Raw genomic sequence first — 23,901 nt, forward strand, 5'->3', positions numbered from 1 at the left:
TGACAGTTTCATATATATATATATATATATATATATATATATATATATATATATACATATATATATAACAGACTGCCACCACTAAATGAAATTAAGCTTGAATTTTACAACCAGTAAACTTTGAATTATTTTCTTAGTGATATTATTGTTCCAATTTTCTTTCCTAAGGAAAATTGCGTGTAAGATAAAATTAGTCAAATAACATGTGTATTTAAGGTTCTTTCTTGATTCTGTGCCTTTTCCCCCAAAGACAAACATAGACACAGACAGACACAGACACAGACACACACACACACACACACACACACACACACACACACACACGATTTTATTACCGTAGCAATGGCCTTAGCAAGGGCTCTGAAGAGCTGGATGTACGCAGACAGGGTGTGTGGTCCATAAATCGTAGATGCTGCCTCATACCGCTGAGCCTGCAGGAAAAGCAAGAAGAGATACAGATAGTTTCGCATACATCAATTAGTTTATGGAAGTAAGCATTTTGGGGCAAAGTGATGTCTGGACCATTTACATTAGTCAATACCAGCAAATACTCAGTGGTTTTTGTAAAAACAGGATGTGAGCATTTTCCACTAACCAGCCAAAGTGAATGGCTGAGTCTGATCCTTGTTAAAGTGATGGGTCTGCTTATCCATTTAGGCTCCATTTCTTTTCATCTGAAAGATGTTACAACCTTCCACTTGTCCTTCCTGTGTCTATTGTAGGTTTTGTACTATTAGTGGTCTCCCCCTCCAGGTTGAATATCAGGAGAGGAAATGAGGGTAAAATGAATCATATGTAATAATTTCTCGATAAGTTGGCTACTAATGGTCCCTTCTGTGGAAGGACTTCTGCCATAGCGCACAACTGTGAAATAGAGTCAAGTGCATCATTATGAGCAGGAACCTCAAAGCTATCAGTGTACAAAGGTCCTCATCATCCAGAAACACCAGCTTCCCCTGCAGTATTCTGCATGCCAGCCTTCCAGTATCTCCATGGTGATGAGTTGACAGTCATCTTAGACCCCCTCCTCCATCTCAACCTATATTTTATAAGTCTTCAGATTGTGTCATACGCCTCCTTTAAAAAATTCTCAAGGTTTTCTGTTTTCCTTTCCTCCTGGCCTTAACTCTGTACAACCTTTATTCCTCACCCAGATCCTAACTCTAGTGTAATCTAATTCTGTCTCCACACACCTATAGTAGCTTCCCAATGACATTTTATAGAGTGAATCAAAGCACTGTCTCCAAAACCTTCTCAACAAAGTCAATACTCCACCAAGGACCTTGCTGCACCAAGGACTCTTCCCTCCATTCACCTTGCCTCCCCCAGCCCTCTGAACTGTTGTGCACATGCTTGCTCTATAGAGAAGACATTCCTAACTTTTAACTTGCTTGACTGACCCTAAAGTATTGTCAAGAATCAGATAAATGCCTGTCGGTTTTTGTCTTTTGTTTTAATATTTGTTTGTTTATTTAGTGTGTGTGTGTGTGTGTGTGTGTGTGTGTGTGTGTGTGTGTGTGTGTGTGTGTACCGCATGCATCTAAGAGCCTTAGGAACTCATTAGAAGAGGGCATTAGATCCCCTAGAACTGGAGTTACACCTGCTTATGAACATCCCTGTAAATGTCAGGAACTGAACCTGGGTCTTCCACCCTTAACTGCTCTTAACTACTGATCCATCTCTTCAGCCCTGAGTGTTCTACATCTTTATCTGTTTTCTCCATTATCTCTGATGGAAGAAGCAGATTTTTATCATTACTGTCTCCAGAAAATGACCTGCAAACTGTCTATTGTATTCATTGATATGAATGAGTCAAGACTAAACTTGACAGAAACATCATCCTAAATAAGGGATCAAATTTGCAGGGATTCCCAAGTTTGTCTGTGGCATGGACTCCTTTTGAAACCTGTAGAACACCTGTCAGACTAATGGTTCTAAGTGCACAAAACAAAACACTTAAAGTTGATCTAAACAAATTAGACTAGAATATGTTTATCAATCTACAATGACCAATTTTGCAAAAGAATATGTGCTTTCTCTTTCTCAGATAGTTTGATGAAGGTAGGCCTAGGAACTCTTCTAATTTTTACAAAAGAAAAAGAATAAAAGGTATTTCTAGCTTCTTGGCTACGAAGCAAAGAGTTTTACATATGATAGCATGAACTATCATAACTGCTCGGCCTCCTTAGCATGACTACCATGATATGCCAGGAGATCTATTTGTAATTATCAATTGTGGTACTCTAGGGCATTGTCATTTTAGGTAATTATTGTTTTTTAAAAGGCTCAGGGCTGCTTTAAGAACTCTACACATAAAGAAGTAATTGCGAAAATCAGATTCCTAGCTCTGAGAGGGTTTTGTTTGGTTTTGTTTGAGTCATATCATGTAGAGAGTAATTAGCTACTTCAGGATGTACTTCAAGGCTTGTGCGTGGCTACATTTGCAAAGTAGTTCATGCATAGTCCAGTCAATAAATAGTAGACAGGACGTGCTACAGAAGCGTAAGACACCAGATGCATTCTGGGTAGTTGTTTGCATACCATAATCCTGGTTTATCACCAGTGCCCCTGACAAAACACATGTCAGCACTGCATGGTAGTGAGTGAATCGCTAATGCAGACATATACTCAGATGTGATGAACGCAAACCAAATAAAATCCTTGTCTTATTCTCTTAGAATTCCCACTGAAACAGTCATCGCTCAGACATGTGGCTGAGGAGATCCAGAGACTGTGTAATAAAAAGTCATGAGAGCTTTTTACCTTACCTGGTATTCTTCATATGTGGTAATGTAATGGGTATAAACATTGCTCAGCCCTGCGATAACGACAGTCATATCCTTCATCCCATAAAGTGCAAATTCCTAGAAGGGGAAAAGTGAAAAATTATAAGTGCACGTTTTGTATGAATTGTTAACAGAAGAGGTTCTTCTTAAGAAAAATCTTCCCAATGACCCAAAACCAGCAAGGAATGTGAAAGTATAAAAGAGAACTTTGAGAAAAGACCTAATCCCCATTATGGCTGGGGATGGATCTATGAAAATCATAGCAATCAAATCAGTAGATGTAGAATCTTATTAGGAAGAATAATTGCCTCAAAACTATATTGAATTTATGTAATTAAAACAGATGTTTATAAGACCCAAATAACAAGAGAAGACATTCATTAGTATATCATTTTCTAAGTGTTTCCAGTATATCTTGAATCTGAAGAAAATATAGGGGGAAAGGTCCCCAAAGGTGATGATTTTATTTAGAACATTCATGGGGCTTCAAGCAACCTTTAAATATAATTTACTCTTTACATTATACAAGCATTATCGACTTTTAATTATTTAAATGTAAATGCCAATAAAATATTTTAACCTGGTTATAATTCCATTATATTTTAATTCTGATTCTTAAATAACTGACATTTCATATTTATCTCTACCCACTAATTTCAAGGAACATAAACTTTAGTCATTTGGGAAAGAATATTTTAATAGGAATTTTTTTCCTTCTCGAATATAACTGTACAGGCATTGTATTTCATAGTTAACTTACTTTTTTAACTGCCTCACGAAGTCTTCGACCTGACATGGTTCTGAATCAAGAAAACAGAATTAGGTTAAAATCTTCCCATTCGCATGTGTGCAAGCTATTGAGAAGGCTTTTGTTACACGTCAAAAATCCTAGCCTAGCTCAGCACACAACAGTAAAATATGTAGAAGTTGATGGTGTAAAAAAGCTTAGCTTTTTCCCTTGACTGGCCTATCTTCAAAGAAAATGCTGAACTAAAGACAATTTGACCAAAGAAGGGGGAAAAAAAATCAATGAACATCACTGAAAGAAACCCATCAAGGGTTTGGGTGTAGCTCAGTGGTGGAGTACTTCCCTGACAGGTACAAGGCCCAGGGCTCCACCCTCAGCATCACAAAACATGACAGCATCATCTTCTATCCATGAGATCAACATATTGGGTCCGTTCCATCCAATATGAAGGAGAGTGCGGGGTCAGGGGAGACAGAGAGAGGTTCAATGCTATAATGAACTTGGCACTTTGTTTTCATATTTAATCCTTCGATAAAATCTTGAATATCTGCTGCTTACCAGGCCCACATTTATGTGACAATGATTTAATGGAATGAAAATTACATTCAGTAGTAAAAAATATTAAATAACGGGGTTGGGGATTTAACTGAGTAGTAGAGCGCTTGCCTAGCAAGCGCAAGGCCCTGGGTTCGGTCCCCAGCTCCGAAAAAAAGAAAAAAGAAAAAAAAATATTAAATAACCCCAGCATGGGGTTTCTACCTGCTTTGGACCATTTATGTTCCCAGATGAAAAACACATAAAGCCTGTATATTTTTAAAATATGCCTTATGCAGCACAATAGCTGGGCAACTGTTTACCCTCTATACTGTTAGAATCTGCCTTCCTAATGATAACCCATGGTACTTCTTACTATGATTCATTGGGGCTGATCTTAGCTCCAATTGGCCAGCCCACATGGCCACTTTTTTATAGCTCAGTGGCTCTCCTTTCTCATCTCCTGCATGTTCTTCTATCCCATGGTGGCTTCTCTCTCCTCTCCTCTCCTCTCCTCTCCTCTCCTCTCCTCTCCTCTCCTCTCCTCTCCTCTCCTCTTTTCTCCCCTCCCCTCCCCTCCCCTCCTCTCCCCTCTCCTCTCCTCTCCTCTCCTCCCCTCCCCTTTCCTCTCCTCTCCTCCTGGTCTCAAGCCCAGGAACCTAAACCCCGCCTCTGTCTCTTCTCCCCAGCTATTGGCTGTTGAGATCTTTATTTCCCAATAAGAATTAATTTGGGGGCAGGGTCCCAGGGGCTATGTTGCAGACTCCATGTTTTAGAGGGTCTGCATTTAGCATTACAATACACAATAAGAGACAAAACCTCCACATTTCAAAACTGGAAGGTAACAAAATAAATAAATGAAAAAGTAAGATGAGATGAGAGAGAGAGAGAGAGAGAGAGAGAGAGAGAGAGAGAGGATAATAAAGCAGAGTAAGGGTGGAATGGTGGAATGGAATGGAGGGCATGACGGCATTGGTGGTGCTGATACTGGTGCTGGTGCTGACGTGAGAGTGACAGTTGGTCACTCTTGGTAAAGATACTTTTTATGTGGTATGAATAGTATTAGCATCTCCGTTAGAGATCTGAGCAAAGAATTTTAAAAGAAAAAGAAAAGACTTGACCTTGAGGCCACCTGGAGAACATGTGCTTTATATAGAGTGGACCGTAAGTTCAAAATCTCCAAGCCCAGAACATGCTTAGAGGATCTAGCAGGTGCATTTGTAGTTCTCTCTATACAGAAAACCTTGCCAACGATGCAGGATGACGGAATCAGGGTGAAAAAGAAGGAAAACCAAAAGAAATCACACCAGGGAACTTGGGGAGAAACAGTCGGCATGAGAAATGTAAAAGAACTGGGAAGACGTGAGGGACTGCCTGGAATAAGATGGGACGGGACTGGGTGGCCTTGAACAGAGAAGTGGCACGTTTAGTTCATGTTTTGAAGCAGTGGCTCTCAGACCCTTTGGCAACCCTCTATCTCCAAAAATATTTACATTGCGATTCATAAAAGTGACAAAATCAGTTACGAAGTAGGAAAGAAAATGATTTTATGGTAGGTATCATTACAACACAAGGAACTGTATTAATGGGTCACAGCATGAGGAAGGTTGAGAACCACTGTTTTAAAGGAATGCAGTTGGGTATTGTGTTGAAAACGGCCTACAGAGGAGCCCCAATTGAAAGTTGGTGAAATAATCTGTGTGAATGATGGCAGTGATGGGGAATGATAGAAAGTGTTGGGCAGAATGTAAGAATTTGATGAATTCTTGAAAGAAGAAAATAATTCAAGGACTAGTTCAGCGAACTTCCCTTTATGGAGATAGGAAAGATTATAAAAGATACAGTCTTAAAATATTCTCCTTTTTAGTATCTAAACTGATGCTTTCAAGTGTTTTAATATTATTTTAGGTCTGCATACTTTCCTTAATTCGCTGTACTCTTTTCCCTCTAAAATGCCAGGCTTGTGAATTTTTCATGTTTTTCCTCCATCTTTTCCACAGGTCACAAGCATAGGCAGATTTATTCTACAGAGGCACCACCAAATATGGAAAAATTATTTGTCACTGTTGCCAAACATAATATAGGTGGCTACGAGAGAGCAGCAGAGAAATATCTTCCCCTAAGAACTAATCCCAGGGCCAGCAAGATGTCTCAGTAGGTAAAGAGACTTGCCACCAAGCTTGATGACACAAGTTCTGACTCCATAGCCCACTTGGTGAATGAAGAGAAGTGACTTGGACAACTTAGCCTCTGACCTGAAAAAGTATGTCATGGCCCATAAGCCCCTCCACAGATACACAAACACTGATAAAAAAAATTTAAAAGAAGCAATTCCAACAGAAATACATTCTTTACTATAAAAAACTTACGTAAATTCCCCAGGGATAGCAGCTATGGCCAACGAACCAAGAGTAACGATCTGAATATCAACAATATCTGGTTGCCAAGGATGAGGTTTTGTCAGCTGAGACCCCAAAACAAGAAAGTCACATTAGGTATAAATTACCCCTTCTACCATCGAGAATCACATAATTTCCTCCATGAAACAATTCTGAATGTTTGGTGTGCTTTGTTTTCACTATACCCTAGGATTCATTTCTAACTCTGCTGTAAGCTTGAACACGTCCCGTGCATGTTTATGTCCTGGTCATAACATGTGAATCCCAATGCTGTATTACCCTGAAGTTACCAAGTGAGCATTGGTAGACTCATCATTATGGTCCAACAGGGGTTCTGCCAGAGTAGTATAAGAGGCTATCTCCTCACTGAATAGAGAATGCCATTTAGCATCGCTCAATACAATCATTTCTATTTTTAGCCCCGTAGTGCAAGTCTGGCTTCATCTCCCGCTTCCTTCAAGAGAACCTGTCCTTTCCATATTGTGATGGGTAGAAACTGTCTCACCACCCCTTCCTCCTTTCTTTCTCCGACCCTAACAATTTTAATAGGATACCAATAAAGGTTACTTTTTAAATGCTTGCACTTCAACAATCATGCTTCTACCAACAGTGATGACTTCTTAACAGTACAAATGTAAAAACAAAAAAACTATGTTCTAAAGTAATAATAAAAGAAAATTGCTCTAGCCTGGATGTGATACACAACTTTAATCCCAGAAGTTGGGAGAAAGAGGCAGGTAGATCTCTGAGTTTGAGCTCAGCCTGTCTACAGAGTAAGTTCCAGTACCCAGAGAAACCCTGTCTTGATAAAAAAAAAAATGCCAGAACAAAAAAATGCTTTAATTAGTGATGTCGCCACATAAGCAGAGGGAATTTGAAGGATCTGCAGCACTCCTATGAAAGACAGGCATGGTGGCGTGTACTCAATCTTAACGCCGGTAGGTAGAGAGAGAAGGATCCCTGGAGCTTGCTGGTCAGCCCGTCTAGCCTAATTGGTGAACTGCAGGTCCTAGTGAGAGATCATGTCTCAAAACATAAGGTGTGTAGTCCAGAGAATACATCTGAGGTATCCAATAACACCTCTGGTCTCCATATACACCCCCTGCCCACCTACACATAGTAACAGACATAAATACATGCATATGTGAATAACTAAGTAAACAGATAAACCGTGCTGCCCAGCATGAGAGAACTGACACATAAGCATTTTCCTACATGGCCTACATGATTTCCTCTGCAAAGAACACTTCATGGACTGCCTTCCTAGAGCCCAAATAACATGAATGTTAGTCTTCCCTTTCTATATTCCAATCCCTTCCATGTTTCTTAATAATTAGATAATGTGTTAGTCTTCATAGTAGTAATTCTTTAAAGTTGGATCCAAATGTGTAATATCAAACATTCATGGGAGGTGACTGACTGAGAAGGCTCTGCAGCGAATGTGCCAGCCACGCAAAGCTAAGTCCAGTCCCCAGAACCCAAGTAAAGGTACAAAAAGAGAACCAACTCCACAAAGTGTCCTCTGACCTCTACAGACATGCCCCCTCACACATATAGGTAATAATTGTAGTGGTAGTAAATATGTAATGACAATAAATAACAAATTATGTAAGAGCATCTAAGAAAGATCTTCCATGTCAGTAGACATTAACTATTTAATTTCTGAAACTACGTAGTATAACATTCTGAGTTCCTTATGACAGTCGGATGCATTACCTCTCCCGTGTGGATTAGGATTGGTTTAGGTTTCTGGCATTCTATGATTTCTTCAGATGGTTTTCCCAAGAGCTGGTCCCGAAGAGTGTCCCAAAATAGATTCCCTTCTGTTGTTCCTATTAGAATTGTTATGATTAGTAATATACCTTGTACAAGCCCTCTGAGGACACCATGATTTAGATAGTATGGCACAATCATTCTAGACAGTTCAGATATTTTATTAAGGTTGTCATTCAGTGACTTCAACAATTTAGAGCAATAGAAGGGGCAGTGTTTCCTGTATATCCTAAAATAATAGCCCTTAATTAGACTGTCATTTTTAATAAACAATGACAATACTATCAAGGTTGTACTCATATTAACTATGCTCATTTATGTCACAAATAAAGACGGTTTAATTTAATCCACGGGTTTGTGAACCGCATCAGCTTTTTCTCATTTTAAAAATTATCACTGATTACTTCAACATGTAATACTAGCTGTCTGGCTTGTAAATAGTAAAACTTTTAGAACTGCAGGGTAAGCCTTCATGGTGGTGAATGATTCTTTGGTGTGATGATAAGTAACAAAGAGGGAACTGATCTGGATATCTGTGTCTTGAAGAATATAGTCAAGAAATTGCAAAGGCGACCTATTAAATGTGGGGAAAGATTTTCAAGTAATTTAACTGATGCGGGATTTGTATACAGAAATACATTTTAGAAAGTCTCATAACTTAATAATTATATTAAAAAAAACAAACTTAAAGAAATAGTTCCCCCCAAAATACACATGATGGCCAGTAGTCACACGAAAAGACATTTGACATCAAATAGGTGATGCAGATCAAACCCACAGGGAGACAGCATTCCACACACATGCTGGCTACAGTCAGCATACCAAATAGCATATATCGACCAAGGTGTGGAAAATTTTAATGGCTACATTACTGACACAGATGTAAAGCAGTGCAGCCATTTGGGAGCTCATGTGATAGGGCCTCAGATGTTACAACACAGTAAACATGTGACCAGCAAACACTCCCCTCTATATACAAGCCTAAGAGGAAAACTGCAAACACAGACCCACTCTTGTACATATGTACTTAGGGAGGCATTATTCTTAACATACAAAAAAAAAAAAAAGGAATAACCGGAACATCAATTGAGCAATTGGCAAACAGCATCTGGTATATTGATACCATGAATCAATTCAGCCATGAAAGGGAAGGGAGCACTTCCGCATTCTATACCTCCATGTTCCTTAAAGCAGAACGCCACATAAAAGATGCAACAGAAGTCCAGACAGTGTGTGTACCCTGGCATTTGAAATGTCTAAGGTAGCAAATGTAAGGACGGGAGGTTTGCTGGTTGCTTAGACCGAGGGAGAGGACATGTGTCAGCTAAACATGGTCAGAGCTTCTGTTCGAATAATGGAACCTCCAACACTGATTTTGAGAAAGTTGTATGTCTCTCAAAATATTAAAAACCACCAAGTGTACTTTAAATAGCTGACTTATATGGCTTGCCAATTATTTCTCAATAAATAACTGCGATTTCTGAGTTGCCAGCAGTTGTCTAAAATTCATTTTATGTGCAATTTCCCTTATCGGACTTATTTTTTGAAAATATTGTCTCTCGTTGTCAGGGCTATCCTTTTCACTTCTCTCCTTACACTCTTTGCACGCTGCCATCACAAAGAAATCATAGCTGCTTAAAGTAAAAGACACCCTGGGGGCAGGGAGATGACTCAGTGAGGAAGTGCTTGCCTCTAAAGTGTGAGAATCTGAGTTCGAATCTCCCAAAACCCACATGAAAAGGCAGGTGCGCTGGCATACACCGGTAATCTCAGCAATGGTGAAACGGGAGATAGCAACAGGGAGAGCCCAAGAAGCTGAAGGGCTACCTAGCCTGGTCTTCATGGCAATTGCCAAGCCAGTGAGAGATCTACTCTCTAGCATTGAGTAGAAGGCACTTGGGGTCCAACATCTCTAAGCCCTACACATATGCACACATGCCCAGTCATACACATACATACACACACACTAAATGAATTACCAAGGTTCATCAATAAACTAAAATGCTAAGAGACTCTGCTTCTGGTTATATTTGAATTAACAAAGCTCAGGGACAAGGGATACCTACTCCTGGGCAGTCTGAGACGGCACACTGACACTCAGCTAGCCTCGAGCCACCCGAGTTAGAGATGGGAATCATAAGCACACTGGCCACAGGTCAGCTTCATTAGGAAACAGAAGCCTGAAGCCCCCGAACCTAGAAGCACACATTCCATCCTCCTTTCTCTCACCCTGTGTAATATTGAGGCCCGAAACTCCATCAATTGTGCCTGCGGCAAAACTGTAGCCCAGGGCGGCTTTACACGTCTTCACCTGAAGGAAAGATCACCAAACAAAAACAAAGAAAGAAGAGACACAAGTTCATCTGTGAGCAAAAGGGAGCTGCGCTTGGCCCGTGTAGCGAGGTCGGTGTCTTCTGTCATACTCACTGTGTGTGTGGCATTGAGTTGGACGCTCACATCCGTCATGTTCACCCACTGGTGAGCTGTGAGCACTGGGCCGGTCACTTCCTGGGAGGCAGAGGCATGCAGCTCCTAGAAAAGCCACATAGGCTCACTGCCCTGAGGAAAAGAACTGAAGAGAAATAGACACAGCCCCTGGCACCGAGTATCTTCTGCACCAAGACACCTTTCTTTGACTCTTTGAAAACAATCCCACTGCCAACCCATGTTCCCTCCATCCATCCCAGTGTTTTCCTAGAACTTGAAACCTCCGGGAAGGTTGACCTGTAGTTCATCTCAAAAGAAGAACGTAACATGACTCAGCTCATGGCATAAAATCCCCAACCTCACACTTGCTGTGAGTGCCAGACTTGGTATAAAATGGCCCTCTTAGGACCCCAGAGATCTCCAAGGACAGGAGACTGGCAGTGTCTTGAAGACTTCGAGTCCCACACACATCAGCTAATCTTTGACATCCTTGTTTTGTATCAAGTCGGGTGGTGCTTTTCCAAGTGTGTGGGAAATGTAAAGTTTAATACTTTTAAGAATATTCCTGGGCTGGAGAGATGGCTCAGCCATTAAAAGCGAGGCTCACAACCAAAAATATAAGAATATTCCTGCATATTCATCTAAGGCATACAATAGAGGAAAATTCTACTTCAGTGCAAGCACAGCGGCCTGACACCTAACCCACTTCTATGACAGCCGAGTGTGGACTTTTAAGATAAGCGACTGCAGCCTGCAGTCCTGGTAGCCAAGGAAGCTGAGCCTTATTGAGAAGAGATTCCAGAATTGCTCTGCCCCAGGCTGAGGACACAAACAAAATCTGTGGCAACAAAGGGTGTCATAGGCACATCCCCCCCAAAGAATCCGTAAATTAGAATAATCCACTGATAATACCGCAGTGAATAAAAAGAACCTACAGTAATCAGTCAGGCCATGGTTATGGCTTTCACGCCTGATTGTTTTGAAAGGCACTTTTGTTCTTCTTAATTGCTTCTGAAACATTTTAGAACTCAAACAGAAATATCTATTTAAACACAAGCAGGCAGGTGTGTGTGTGCCTGTGTGTGTGTGTGTGTGTGTGTGTGTGTGTGTGTGTGTCTATGTGTATGTGTGTGTGTGTGTGCGTGCCTCTGTGTGAGTCTGTGTGTGTGTGTGTGTGTGTGTGTGTGTGTGTCTGTGTGTGTACAAGTCATGGAAACAAGGGGATTTAATGCTATCAATTGGTTAGAAGCCATTTCTCATTATCATCTGCCCCTCAGAAATTTCTCAGTAGAAGCAGATACAAAAATGGGGAGAGCATGGGATACAAACTTTAGCACATCAGTGGGTAGATAATAATGTGTCTATCACACAAACAGGGGGATCTCAATTACATTCCCAGTACTCATGCAAAAGCCAAGTAGAGAGTCACACTTCTATAACTCTAGTACATGGGAGACAAAGACTGAAGGATCCCTGGGGCTAGTTGCTGAGGGATCCTTGTCAGCGTAGGCAACTGATAAAGTTCTAAGTTCAGTGAGGGACACCCGCCCCCAAATAACAAGATGGAGAGCAGTTAAACAAGAGACCCAACCTCAGCCTTGGCCCCACATGCATGTGTACACACATACACACATGGACATGCACCCTCACACCCCAAAGCACACACCTATTCATACATAAATACATACATACATACATATGTACACCACATACATCACATACATGAAACCAATAGTTTAGAGGCAAGATGAAAGCGGAGTCATTCATAGTAATTTCATTGCAAATCAGATCCTCCTTCAGCACAGTTATTTTGTTTGTTTTATTTTGTTTTAAAAGAAAAGTAGGGTGGCCTTTGCCCTTTCAAAGAAGCATACAAACTGATGGGAGCTCACCGTGACTGAGATGTTCAGTTAGTCAGATAATGGCTGGAGAGATTTCCAAGAATCTAGATGAGACTGGTTCAGAGTGGGACCACATTAACTGAACATTTAGAGTCTATCTGTCTCCTCAGCCTGTGCTCATGCACTCTGGGTTTCTAGCATCCTAAAATAGAACGTTTTCCTGCTTGCTCGGTTTTAAATGCACTAGGAAATCTGACCAGATCAGGCAGAGTCCTGCCTGGCTCCCAAGGGCAATTTGTCAAACCAAAGTCTTTCAGACATCCTGGCCAGCCTGCGCACTTGTGGCCTTCCTTGCAATTATGGACTTCCTGCTAAATGAGGTCTGTGGGTTTTAAAGAACATGAAACAAAGATGTAAAACGCTGGGCTCGTGCCTACCTTGGCTTTCTGATAGATGACCCGTCCTATAATGTGTGTGCTCTCAAACATATCTTGTCCGGGTCCACTGGCCATGCACATGCTAGGCTGGAGCAAAATGAGACAATGTGGTCCTTAGTGTGGTGACGGATGGCTTTGAGAAATAGAAAATTACACATGAACCCAAGCAAATACATTTGCTAAGCCCATTCTAGCGTTTCTCTTCAGACGTTTTCTTAATTTACAGCTGAGGCAAACATAATCATGCATGCATTCGGAGCAAGGAATGTTTTCAGATCGCATCTCTTCCAGTAACTTCCTTTGAAAATTAGGAAACAGAGTTTCAGCTCGGCTGAGAGATTTGCTGTACCTCTCACAGGAGCTAAGCCTGAGCTGGGACTGGAAGTCAGGCCTTATGCTCTACCACTGCTATTTGTTTGCTGATGCTGGCCTGGGACTCTTGCTCTGATTGTCTTACACAGAAACTCGTTCAGATTACATTAGAACCATCAGCCATTCTCCTGGGAAGAAAATTAGCAACTCTAGCTCTATATCCTATTTCTTAGACCAGAAAAGCTCAAGACTGATCAAATACTTAAATATGATAAGTGTTACAAAGAACATGCGGAAAGAAGATACAGGAAAATAAATGCCACCATCTGGGAAATTTTACAAAAAGACCCAAACATAATAAAGAACAGGTTTAGTAAACTTGACATCCTAACATTTTAAACATCTATGTGGGAGAGACAATGTAAATAAGGTGGATAGAAAATCTCATAGACTGGAGAAACTTTGTAATGTTTATGACAATTATAACATACTAGGGACTTCAAGGTGTTTTGGAGAGAAGAACATTACTGCTTTTCTCCCTGTAAAGGAGATGAAATCATTCTACTCATTTTTTTACCGATCTCCCTTTGCCTCAGCACTACCCGTGACAGCTACCATCAACCACAGCGCCCATCAACAGAGGCCTGGTGTTCATCTTCACTAGAAGGTTATTCAGCTGTAAAAGGGGCTGGAATCCATTCATTTGCAGCAGTGTGGATGGAATCAGGAATCTTCTGTTAAGTGAAATAACCCAGGCACACAAAAGCAAACACATATTCTCACTTACTTGTAAAACCTAGAAAGCTAAGCTCATGTAAGAATGGGGTGGAATAGTAGTCACTAAAGACCAGGGAAGGGCAGAGAGGAACAAGGTAGAGAGAAATTGGATAAGGGTACCAAAACAATGCTAAGCTGGATTCATTCTGGTTTCTGTAGCACAGTAGGGCAACAACTGTCGACAATAATGTAAGCTATATTTAAATTAATGAGGAAGGTGGGAATTTTCCAACATATAAAAGCACAGGCATATATAGGTACCACAAATTATTGTACTATAAACTGCCCAAGTACTGTATCTAAATTTGAAAAATAAAAGGAAAAGAACATCCTTATTAATTTCCTTCCATTGATCCATGCTGAGTTGGAGTTTCTCTTATCTGTAATAAAAAGCATCATAATGCATGTACCATGGACTATAGCTGGGACAGGAATTCATGTCCTGACTCTGTCTCTGACTGTTTGTCTATCTGTCTGTCTGCCCCTCCCCGTGTGTGTGTGTGTGTGTGTGTGTGTGTGTGTGTATGTGCATTCTCATTATTACTTTGCATATTATGCCATCAAGGAGTCTAAGAGTAGTATACTTGGCTTAAATGAAGGTTGAGGCCATAATGGCTCACACATGGGTGAATGGACAAAGCCACTGAGAGGGTAGACAGATCATGTGCACAACACATTAGGTGTATTTTCTCTTTAAAAGGGAAATGTAAACTCTTATACCTGTGCAGATGTGTGTGAGGTCAGGGATCAAGTGTGCTTATGGGAAAGAAGAGAGAAGAGAGGAGGAGAGCAAAGGGAAATACAAATATATATATATATATATATATATATATATATATATATATATGCATACTATTGTGGCAGTATAGGTGATGCAGGGAGCAAATGCTGGCTACAAGATTTCCTGGGGCAAGGGAAGACGATCAAAGCGTAATTGGAAGGCAATAGAGTTAAGGAGCAGTAAGTTTCCCTGTGATGTTTCTAATTATAAAGGCAGTGTGCCCATTGTGAAAACTATGAAAATACATGAGAAGAAAAGCAAAATAATATATAGCAGAAAAGCTAGCCATAATAGTGTCAAGAGAAGGGTCATTAAAGTTGGTGTCACTTTTTCTTTTACTATAACATTCATTTTGGAAAATTGCCATTATACTGAGTATACAGTGTTGAATGTAAATTTATTACTCCATGTTGTATAAGCTGTCCCCCACATCATCCAATATTCCAATATTTGATAAACTGCTACATATTATTCTATTGCGAGTGAGTATATTTAACCATTTCATCATGAATTATGGAGTTAATAAGTACTGGTTACTTCTAATTAAGTTGAGTACTAATTAACTAAGATAATGAGTTCAAATGTATTTGCAAATTAATTTAATTGCAATAAATTGATAAAATGTACAAGTGAAGAAAAGGGAAATTTTCTAGCTAAAAATAATAACATACATACAACAAAACTGCTAACCCCTGCTGCTCACTGAGTAGGGTTGGAGGGTAGAAACAATGTAACAAAACTGGCAATAAAATGGGGATGCTTTATTTAGAATGTGAACCAGGAAGCCTGCTGTGTGAAAGCTGAAACAGGCTTACATGAATTCTGAGAAAGCAGATAAATAAATGAGAGAACAACTTCAATGGCTAACCACTAAAACTGCCACATAGATGTAGATACAGGGAAATTATATGGAAAATTCAAGTCCTAACAACCATAAATAAGTCATAAAAATTCTTCTTTGAATACATAGACAAACACAGGAAGAAGGGTACCAACAACAATCACTGAAGGCTAAGGAGAAAAGTGGTATTTGATGTCTTAGTTACTTTCCTATAGCTGTGTAAAACACCACAGCTAAGGCAACTTATAAAAAAGATTTTAATTGGGTTTACGGTTTATGCAAGAGTTCATGATGGCGGACTAAGGGCACAAAGGGGTGTCTAGAACAGCAGCTGAGAGTTCACATGTAAATACACTAGCAGGAGGCAGAGAAAGAGTCAAGAAATGGTATGAATCTTTTGAAAACTCAAAGTCTACCCCCAATGACACACCTCCTCCAACAAGGCCACACCTCCTGATCCTTCCCACATGGTTCCACCAATTGGGGAGCAAACATCCAAACATATGAGCCTATGAGGACATTCACATTAAACTACTACATTTAAGGACTTTTAATTTTTTTCTATTTTGTGCATTCATGTTATTTGATGTTTTTACTGAAAGACCAGTTTTTAATTTTAAGAGGGAAGAAAAGGAAAAATCTTTAAAGAAAGAAATTAAAGGTTTACAATTTATGAGGAATGTCATAGCCAACAGGTTTGGGTACAAACTCAGAAACTCAAATATTCTGAGGTAAAAATATTTCAAGATGCCCAGGTTCAGGGAATTACAGCCTCTACATTTGGCATCACAGTGGAAAATTGTGACAAGCCACTTAAAATTCAGAGAAGCTGCCAGAGGGCTTCAGAAAAGAGTGGAGACCAGAGACCAACAGGCCAGAGTATACTTAGAAACAACAGATTTGCATGATACTGATGAATATTCAAGCATGAGGTAAGGATGCCCTTAATACCTACCCCACCACTGGGACAGGTGCTTTTGTCGTTGTCACAAGACTCCCCTGTGTTGACACAATGTGGGCCAAGAATGTTGGGCGACACGTCTCCGAGATTTGATGAAGCAAAGCCTGCTACGAATGGTCCCTGCCAAAATAAATCCATATTTTTTTCTTTAATAACGACTTCCATTAGAAGCACAAACATTCAGTGCCCTCATAAAACTTTTCTGTATGAACACGCATGTGGATAAGTACAGAGATCAAGCGCAGGTATCATTCCTAGGAACCATCCTCCTCCTTCAGTTTTGGTTGGCTGGTTTTGAGACACAATCGCTCACAAACTTTGTCATTTGTGGTAAGGCTATGGTGACCAGCCAGTGAACTCCAGGGATCTACCAGCCACTGACTCTCCAATACTGAGATTACAAGCCTGGCTCGAATGCTGAGGCCTCAACTCAGGTAACAAGAAGCATTTTACTAACTGAACTATCTCTGATCCCTCAGGCAAAATCATTTACAGACAATAAAAGAATATATGGTATTCCAAGAAAATTTTTTTTTATTTCTAGAAAGGCTCACATTGCCATTAATATTCTTATTTTTGTTGAAAATAATCCATTTATTAACAACAGTTTTCAATGGATCCTTTTGTAGAACTAGAGTTTCATAAAGGTTACTCATTGTCAGAGCCCGAATGTGCAGAACTAGTTTCATAAAGGTTGCTCATTGTCAGAGCCCGGATGTGCAGAACTAGTTTCATAAAGGTTGCTCATTGTCAGAGCCCGGATGTGCAGGGCCGGACGTGCCTGAGGGAGAGCCAGAGATAGGACTTGCCAAACCAGCTATCAGCCCCAAGGACACTGACCATCCATAGCCACCCCCTGCCCTTCCTTCACCCCCCTGAGTGAGATGAGCCACCCTACCTGCCTGCCGAGCTGCTAGATAACACATACTCCTTGCTGATGTCATTTCGCGCCGAAAGTAACCGTGCACCTTTTGAATTGACCAATCATGTGTAACCGCAAGAATGCCCCTTACCTCCCCTATATAAACCCCCGAGTTTGGAAGCTCGGGGTCGATTCCTCTGTCTCCTGTGTGAGATACATGTCGACCCGGGATCCTGCTAAGACCCGGGATCTCGTTAATAAAAGCTACCTCTTGCTGTTACATCAAGAATGGCTACTCGTGATTCCTGGGGGCACCCCACCCCTCGATCGGAGCGAGAGACGCGGCTCCCCATTTAGGGGTACGCTCTTTCACTTTCAAAAGCATACTCTCCTCTAACACAAACAATTTGATGTGAAATGCAAAGTGCATTAAGTTATAAAAGTGGAGTCATCCATCTAGTATCTGAATGCTTTACCTGAAGCCCGGAAATAGAACTTGCCTTTGAAACTCATCGCCCTGGCTGGCCCACTGTGAGTTCCTTTTTTCTTAAACCAGATTAGAGACAGATCAGGCATCCATCTGCACCCACCATGTTTCCCAATAAACATCTTCAGTCTTCTCAGAGAAATCCATGGATTGATGGTCTTTTAAAACTATAAATGAGAACCTCTTTTCTCACACTGCATAGTGGTACAACACTTGAGATCCTGAAAGTTGGGAGGCTACAGATGGAGGATTATAAATTCAAGGTCAGCCTTGAGGACAGAGCAAGACCTTCTCAAAAATAGAATAGAAAGAGGTAGGAAGGAATCAGAAAAGAAGGAAGGAAGGGAAGGAAGAAGGGACGGGGGGAGGAAGGAAGACAGGAAAAAACAGGCTAAAATTAAATGCAAGCTAACAAAAAAGAAAGAGAAATAGGGTTTTGTCTAGAAGGGGGCTAAAAAAGCAGAATCTTTAAATGAGGTCACTATGTATTGGGATCTTAATTCTACACTAGGGCTTTAGATTCTCATCATCTTTATTTTTTTTCTGCATCTGCATATTTTTTTTGCAAGCATGTGATGCTTGCAACCAGTGGCCAAGCAGAAGCGTGTCTTGTCTCCCTTGTCTATCTGCAGTCACCAGTTGCCCCTAGTTTAGGAGGTCCGTGAGAACACTTAATTCTTGAAATCTGAATGGACTGTCCACTCGATTCGCTGAATCGAGATGACGATTTCAGCGATGCTCATTCTTACCTGTCCAGGCAGATAGCCTCTGTTCTTTTCTTGCTCGAAAAGGTAAGCCGCGTAGCCCATATTGTCACTGTTGACGAGGTGGTTACTGTTGTTCATGCTCACGGGGTGGACGGCAAACCAGCTGTTAAGGAGAAGAAAGCTCCAAGTCAGGCAAAAGAGCCTGAGGGGCGAACCAGAGGTGAAGCCTTCCCTCAGAGGCTCGTCTTCTCTAGCAAACGATAGTATTTTGTGAGACTGACCCATTACCAAGGAAACACATAAAAGCGCCTTAAATCCTAAGCATCCCACATTCACACCCTTTCACTGCTGATCAGATAAAATTGCAAATAATGTACCCAGGAATTCTGGTTGTTTCCTTTAAAAAAATGCAGAATTCTATTTTTATGAATATCATATCTCCATTATTTTCATAAAAGCATGTACAAGTCCCAAGGGTGGTCAGTTACCCGACGATAATCCTGAATAATAGGACAGACGTGAACATTGTCCTTCAGGACACATAAGAGATAATCTTATTCAAATCAACCCAATCCGATTCAGTAGACACCTACTGAGCAGTAGCTGTGCGTCAAGCACTAAATCAATGGGGGTTTCTCTCTGAATCGCACAGAAGACAGAGATTTAAAAAAAAATGGCCTTAATATCGTCCGACAAATGCTATAAAGAAATGCTCGTAAAGGCTCTTCAGACTAGCAATGACTAGTAATTAATTTGAAGGGCATTCCAGAGATAGGAACGACAGAAGGCTTAAGAGAGGCTAGGTATGCATAATTCAGCCTGTCCCCAGGCAGAGTAATGCTCTGCTTAAATACAGAGCCATACAATTTACAAACAAATTACACAACTGTAACTTCATTTCACAATGGTGGTAGGCTCTTTGCCTCCATCTACATGGTGACCCAGAGAATCAAAATGATGCTCTACATGTCATAGAAGACTAGTGTCCTATGGCAGCTTGCCTGGACCCTTATACATTATAAATCAAACCTTCATATAGGTGAAAGAAGCTGTTTCAACGTAAACATTTTCCCACAGAGTCATGTGTTTGAAAATGTAGTTCCTATTGGGGGTTTATGAAACTCTTCAGGTATGGAGCCGGGCTCACAGACTATAAATGCTATCGGCCTACAGGCAACTGGCTTGAAGGCCGTCACTCCTGCTCTGCCGTGACAAGAGGCCACAGCTATCCACCGCTGTCCATGCTTCAGGGACTTCCCTGCCACCATGTGCTATACTCTGTCAAACCATGAGCAAAATAAATCATCCTCAAGTTCTTTCCTTCAGCATTTTGTCAAGGCGATGAGGAACTTTAGCGAATATGGGTGTCTCCTGGATGCAAGGCAATGAAACAGATGAACCAAAAAGTTCAAGTAAAGAGAAATGTTGACACATTGAGTCTCAGGTAATTGAGGAGTCTTAAAACTCTTATGGACTCAACCCTATGCTGAAGAAATTTAAACATTTTGCTTACATCAGTGTAAACAGCACACAAAAGTGAACATTTATTTAAAGATTCAGGATGTTTTAGGATTCTGGGATCTCTATTCTCACTGCCTGGTAGGGGAGGTAGGCTGGAAATGGTGCCTTAACGCTCAGTGCAGTAGGCGGGCAGCACAAAGAAGTTACTCTGGTTGGTACAATGGGGCCTGGTGCCGATTACAAAGAACTGGGGGAGTCTGCAGGAGCTGAGAGGCTCCAGCTGGCACGAGCCTGGAGTTGCTTTATGGAAGACAAGCCAATACAGCCAGCTCTTTCACCACAGATAAACAAAACTGTCAATCAATCTCCGTCTCCCCATGTGCACACATATGTGTGTTTGTAAAACAGCATTTGATATGTAATACATGTTATAACAGTTACATAGAATTGTCACATATAAACATATTGAACATTTTGCATAGTCAAGAAAACAGTCTGCATACTGCTCTTGTATTCTGATTTAAACAAAATGGGTAGAAAAAGGTTTCATTGGACTCTCAATATATCTCAATGGTAGAACATTTGCATAGCATTGCAAGGCCCTAAACTATGTACACACACACACGCACACACACACACACACACACACACACACACAGATTAATTAAAGAAATGCAAAAATTTTTAAACTTTCTCAGACTTAGACTAGGTATTTAACCCTTTTTTTTTGTGTGTGTGTTGCTAGAAGCTATAGGTTTCATTTAAACACTAATGTACTTGAAATTGTCATAAAACTAATGCCTGTACCGTGCAAGGTAAGAAGCTTGCTAATTTTTTTTTAATTTTTTTTTTATTAACTTGAGTATTTCTTATATACATTTCAAGTGTTATTCCCTTTCCCGGTTTCCGGGCAAACATCCCCCTCCCCCCTCCCTTTCCTTATGGGTGTTCCCCTCCCAACCCTCCCCCCATTGCCGCCCTCCCCCCATAGTCTAGTTCACTGGGGGTTCAGTCTTAGCAGGACCCAGGGCTTCCCCTTCCACTGGTGCTCTTACTAGGATATTCTTTGCTACCTATGGGGTCAGAGTCCAGGGTCAGTCCATGTATAGTCTTTAGGTAGTGGCTTAGTCCCTGGAAGCTCTGGTTGCTTGACATTGTTGTACTTTTGGGGTCTCGAGCCCCTTCAAGCTCTTCCAGTTCTTTCTCTGATTCCTTCAACGGGGGCCTATTCTCAGTTCAGTGGTTTGCTGCTGGCATTCGCCTCTGTATTTGCTGTATTCTGGCTGTGTCTCTCAGGAGCGATCTACATCCGGTTCCTGTAGGCCTGCACTTCTTTGCTTCGTCCATCTTCTCTAATTGGGTGGCTGTATATGTATGGGTCATATGTGGGGCAGGCTCTGAATGGGTGTTCCTTCAGTCTCTGTTTTAATCTTTGCCTCTCCCTTCCCTGCCAAGGGTATTCTTTTTCCTCATTTAAAGAAGGAGTGAAGCATTCACATTTTGATCATCCGTCTTGAGTTTCGTTTGTTCTAGGGATCTAGGGTAATTCAAGCATTTGGGCTAATAGCCACTTATCAATGAGTGCATACCATGTATGTCTTTCTGTGAATGGGTTAGCTCACTCAGGATGATATTTTCCAGTTCCAACCATTTGCTTACGAATTTCATAAACTCGTTGTTTTTGATAGCTGAGTAATATTCCATTGTGTAGATGTACCACATTTTCTGAATCCATTCCTCTGTTGAAGGGCATCTGGGTTCTTTCCAGTTTCTGGCTATTATAAATAAGGCTGCGATGAACATAGTGGAGCACGTGTCTCTTTTGTATGTTGAGGAATCTTTTGGGTATATGCCCAAGAGAGGTATAGCTGGATCCTCAGGCAGTTCAATGTCCAATTTTCTGAGGAACCTCCAGACTGATTTCCAGAATGGTTGTACCAGTCTGCAATCCCACCAACAATGGAGGAGTGTTCCTCTTTCTCCACATCCTCGCCAGCATCTGCTGTCACCTGAGTTTTTGATCTTAGCCATTCACACTGGTGTGAGGTGAAATCTCAGGGTTGTTTTGATTTGCATTTCCCTTATGACTAAAGATGTTGAACATTTCTTTAGGTGTTTCTCAGCCATTCGGCATTCCTCAGCTGTGAATTCTTTGTTTAGCTCTGAACCCCATTTTTTAATAGGGTTATTTGTTTCCCTGCGGTCTAACTTCTTGAGTTCTTTGTATATTTTGGATATAAGGCCTCTATCTGTTGTAGGATTGGTAAAGATCTTTTCCCAATCTGTTGGTTGCCGTTTTGTCCTAACCACAGTGTGGTATTTAACCCTTTTAAGAAGTTGTTTTTAGAGCTTGAAGGGGCTGGAGACCTCATATAAACAACAATGCCAACCAACCAGAGCTTCCAGGGACTAAGCCACTCCCCAAAGACTATACATGGACTGACCCTGGGCTCCAACTGCATAGGTAGCAATGAATAGCCTAGTAAGAGCACCAGTGGAAGGGGAAGCCCTTGGTCCTGCTAAGACTGAACCCCTAGTGAACGTGATTGTTGGGGGGAGGGTGGTAATGGAGGAAGGATGGGGAGGGGAACATCCATACAGAAGGGGAGAGGGAGGGATTAGGGGGATGTTGGCCCAGAAACTGGGAAGGAGAATAACAATAGAAATGTAAATAAGAAATACTCAAGTTAATAAAGATGGAAAAAAATTTGAAATATAAATAAGAAATACCCAATTTTTAAAAAATGGAAAAAATTTAAAAATTAAAAAATAAATAAGAAGAAAAAAGAATACTCATTAAAAATAATTGAAAGCACAAAAAAAGTTGTTTTTAACATATTTGCAAGAATGTAGAATTAGAATCTAGCTGCTATTTTGCACAGCTCTCTCCTTTTCAGTTAGAGACATGTACCCTACTGGGACATTGTCTGTGAACCTGAGTTGTACATCTAACAGAAGTGACTTTACCTCAAGGGGTGACCACACTCAGTTCCCCACCCCTTCCCTGCCTCCTGCCAGGAATCTGAGAGACTGAGGTCTGTCATATAAACTGTACCCTGGGTAGGAGGTGCAGACACGGGGCCCCTGGGAACCTAACGCCAGTCTCTGCTTAGTTCACTGAGCCAGGAACCTCAGTTAGTCCAAAAAAAGAAGAAAGAAAGGCTCGTAAGACATCTTGCAAGAGCCTCTGTGCTAGCTATAGGCCTGTCCAGACTGAGTGTCCACAGACAAGTAAATTACACTCAAAGGTTGTGTTCATGAAGTTTCACGGGAACTTTTTGAACAATACAAAAAGCTATTGTGGGTTCATAATCAAAGTAAAGCTTGGTAAAGACTACACCTGCTTTGCAGGGGCCCTAATTCTGATGGCTGACACAGTTAAACAAGAGTGAAAAACAACAAATAATAGAAAGTGATGCCCAACGCTCAAGTGAAACAGGACGTGAGGATGAAGGGCAGCCTGGAGTGCTGTGTCCCCAAGAAGAGGAAGCCAAGGATTGATTGATGGCCACCAGTAAAAGCTAAGAATGCTAGCAAAGATTCTCCCTCAAAGGAAGGAACTAACCCCGTCAGTGCCTTGATTTTGGACTTCAGTCTTGTGATGAATCCGAGATCAAACTTATGCTATTTGAAGCCCCTCTGTCCATGATTAACCTCCAAACACACAGATTACATATTATAGTGGCTAAAATACCAACCCTGGAGTGAGACCCAAGTGGCTTTCACTAATTTGAATGGCAACATTTAATATCTGAAACAAAAATCAT

At 41.0% G+C, this 23,901-nt stretch overlaps 1 protein-coding gene across 26 annotated transcripts in view; it reads right to left on the bottom strand.

Annotated features, from left to right (window-relative positions):
* Nucleotides 1–23,901, bottom strand: part of Asah2 (N-acylsphingosine amidohydrolase 2) — a 106,980-nt gene that overhangs the window by 18,231 nt on the left and 64,848 nt on the right. For all 26 annotated transcript variants that reach the window (XM_087569653.1, XM_087569135.1, XM_087568642.1 and 23 more), the window contains 10 exon segments: nucleotides 18,716–18,836; nucleotides 16,612–16,737; nucleotides 12,946–13,032; nucleotides 10,668–10,772; nucleotides 10,470–10,551; nucleotides 8,184–8,299; nucleotides 6,438–6,532; nucleotides 3,547–3,586; nucleotides 2,769–2,864; nucleotides 336–431 (listed from right to left, as the gene is read on the bottom strand). In XM_087569653.1, coding sequence (XP_087425779.1) covers nucleotides 336–431; nucleotides 2,769–2,864; nucleotides 3,547–3,586; nucleotides 6,438–6,532; nucleotides 8,184–8,299; nucleotides 10,470–10,551; nucleotides 10,668–10,772; nucleotides 12,946–13,032; nucleotides 16,612–16,737; nucleotides 18,716–18,836 — 964 coding nt within the window.

The sequence above is a fragment of the Rattus norvegicus genome, chromosome 1, assembly GCF_021556685.1.
Source record: "Rattus norvegicus strain SHRSP/BbbUtx chromosome 1, alternate assembly SHRSP_T2T, whole genome shotgun sequence".
In the NCBI taxonomy this organism is placed as follows: domain Eukaryota; kingdom Metazoa; phylum Chordata; class Mammalia; order Rodentia; family Muridae; genus Rattus; species Rattus norvegicus.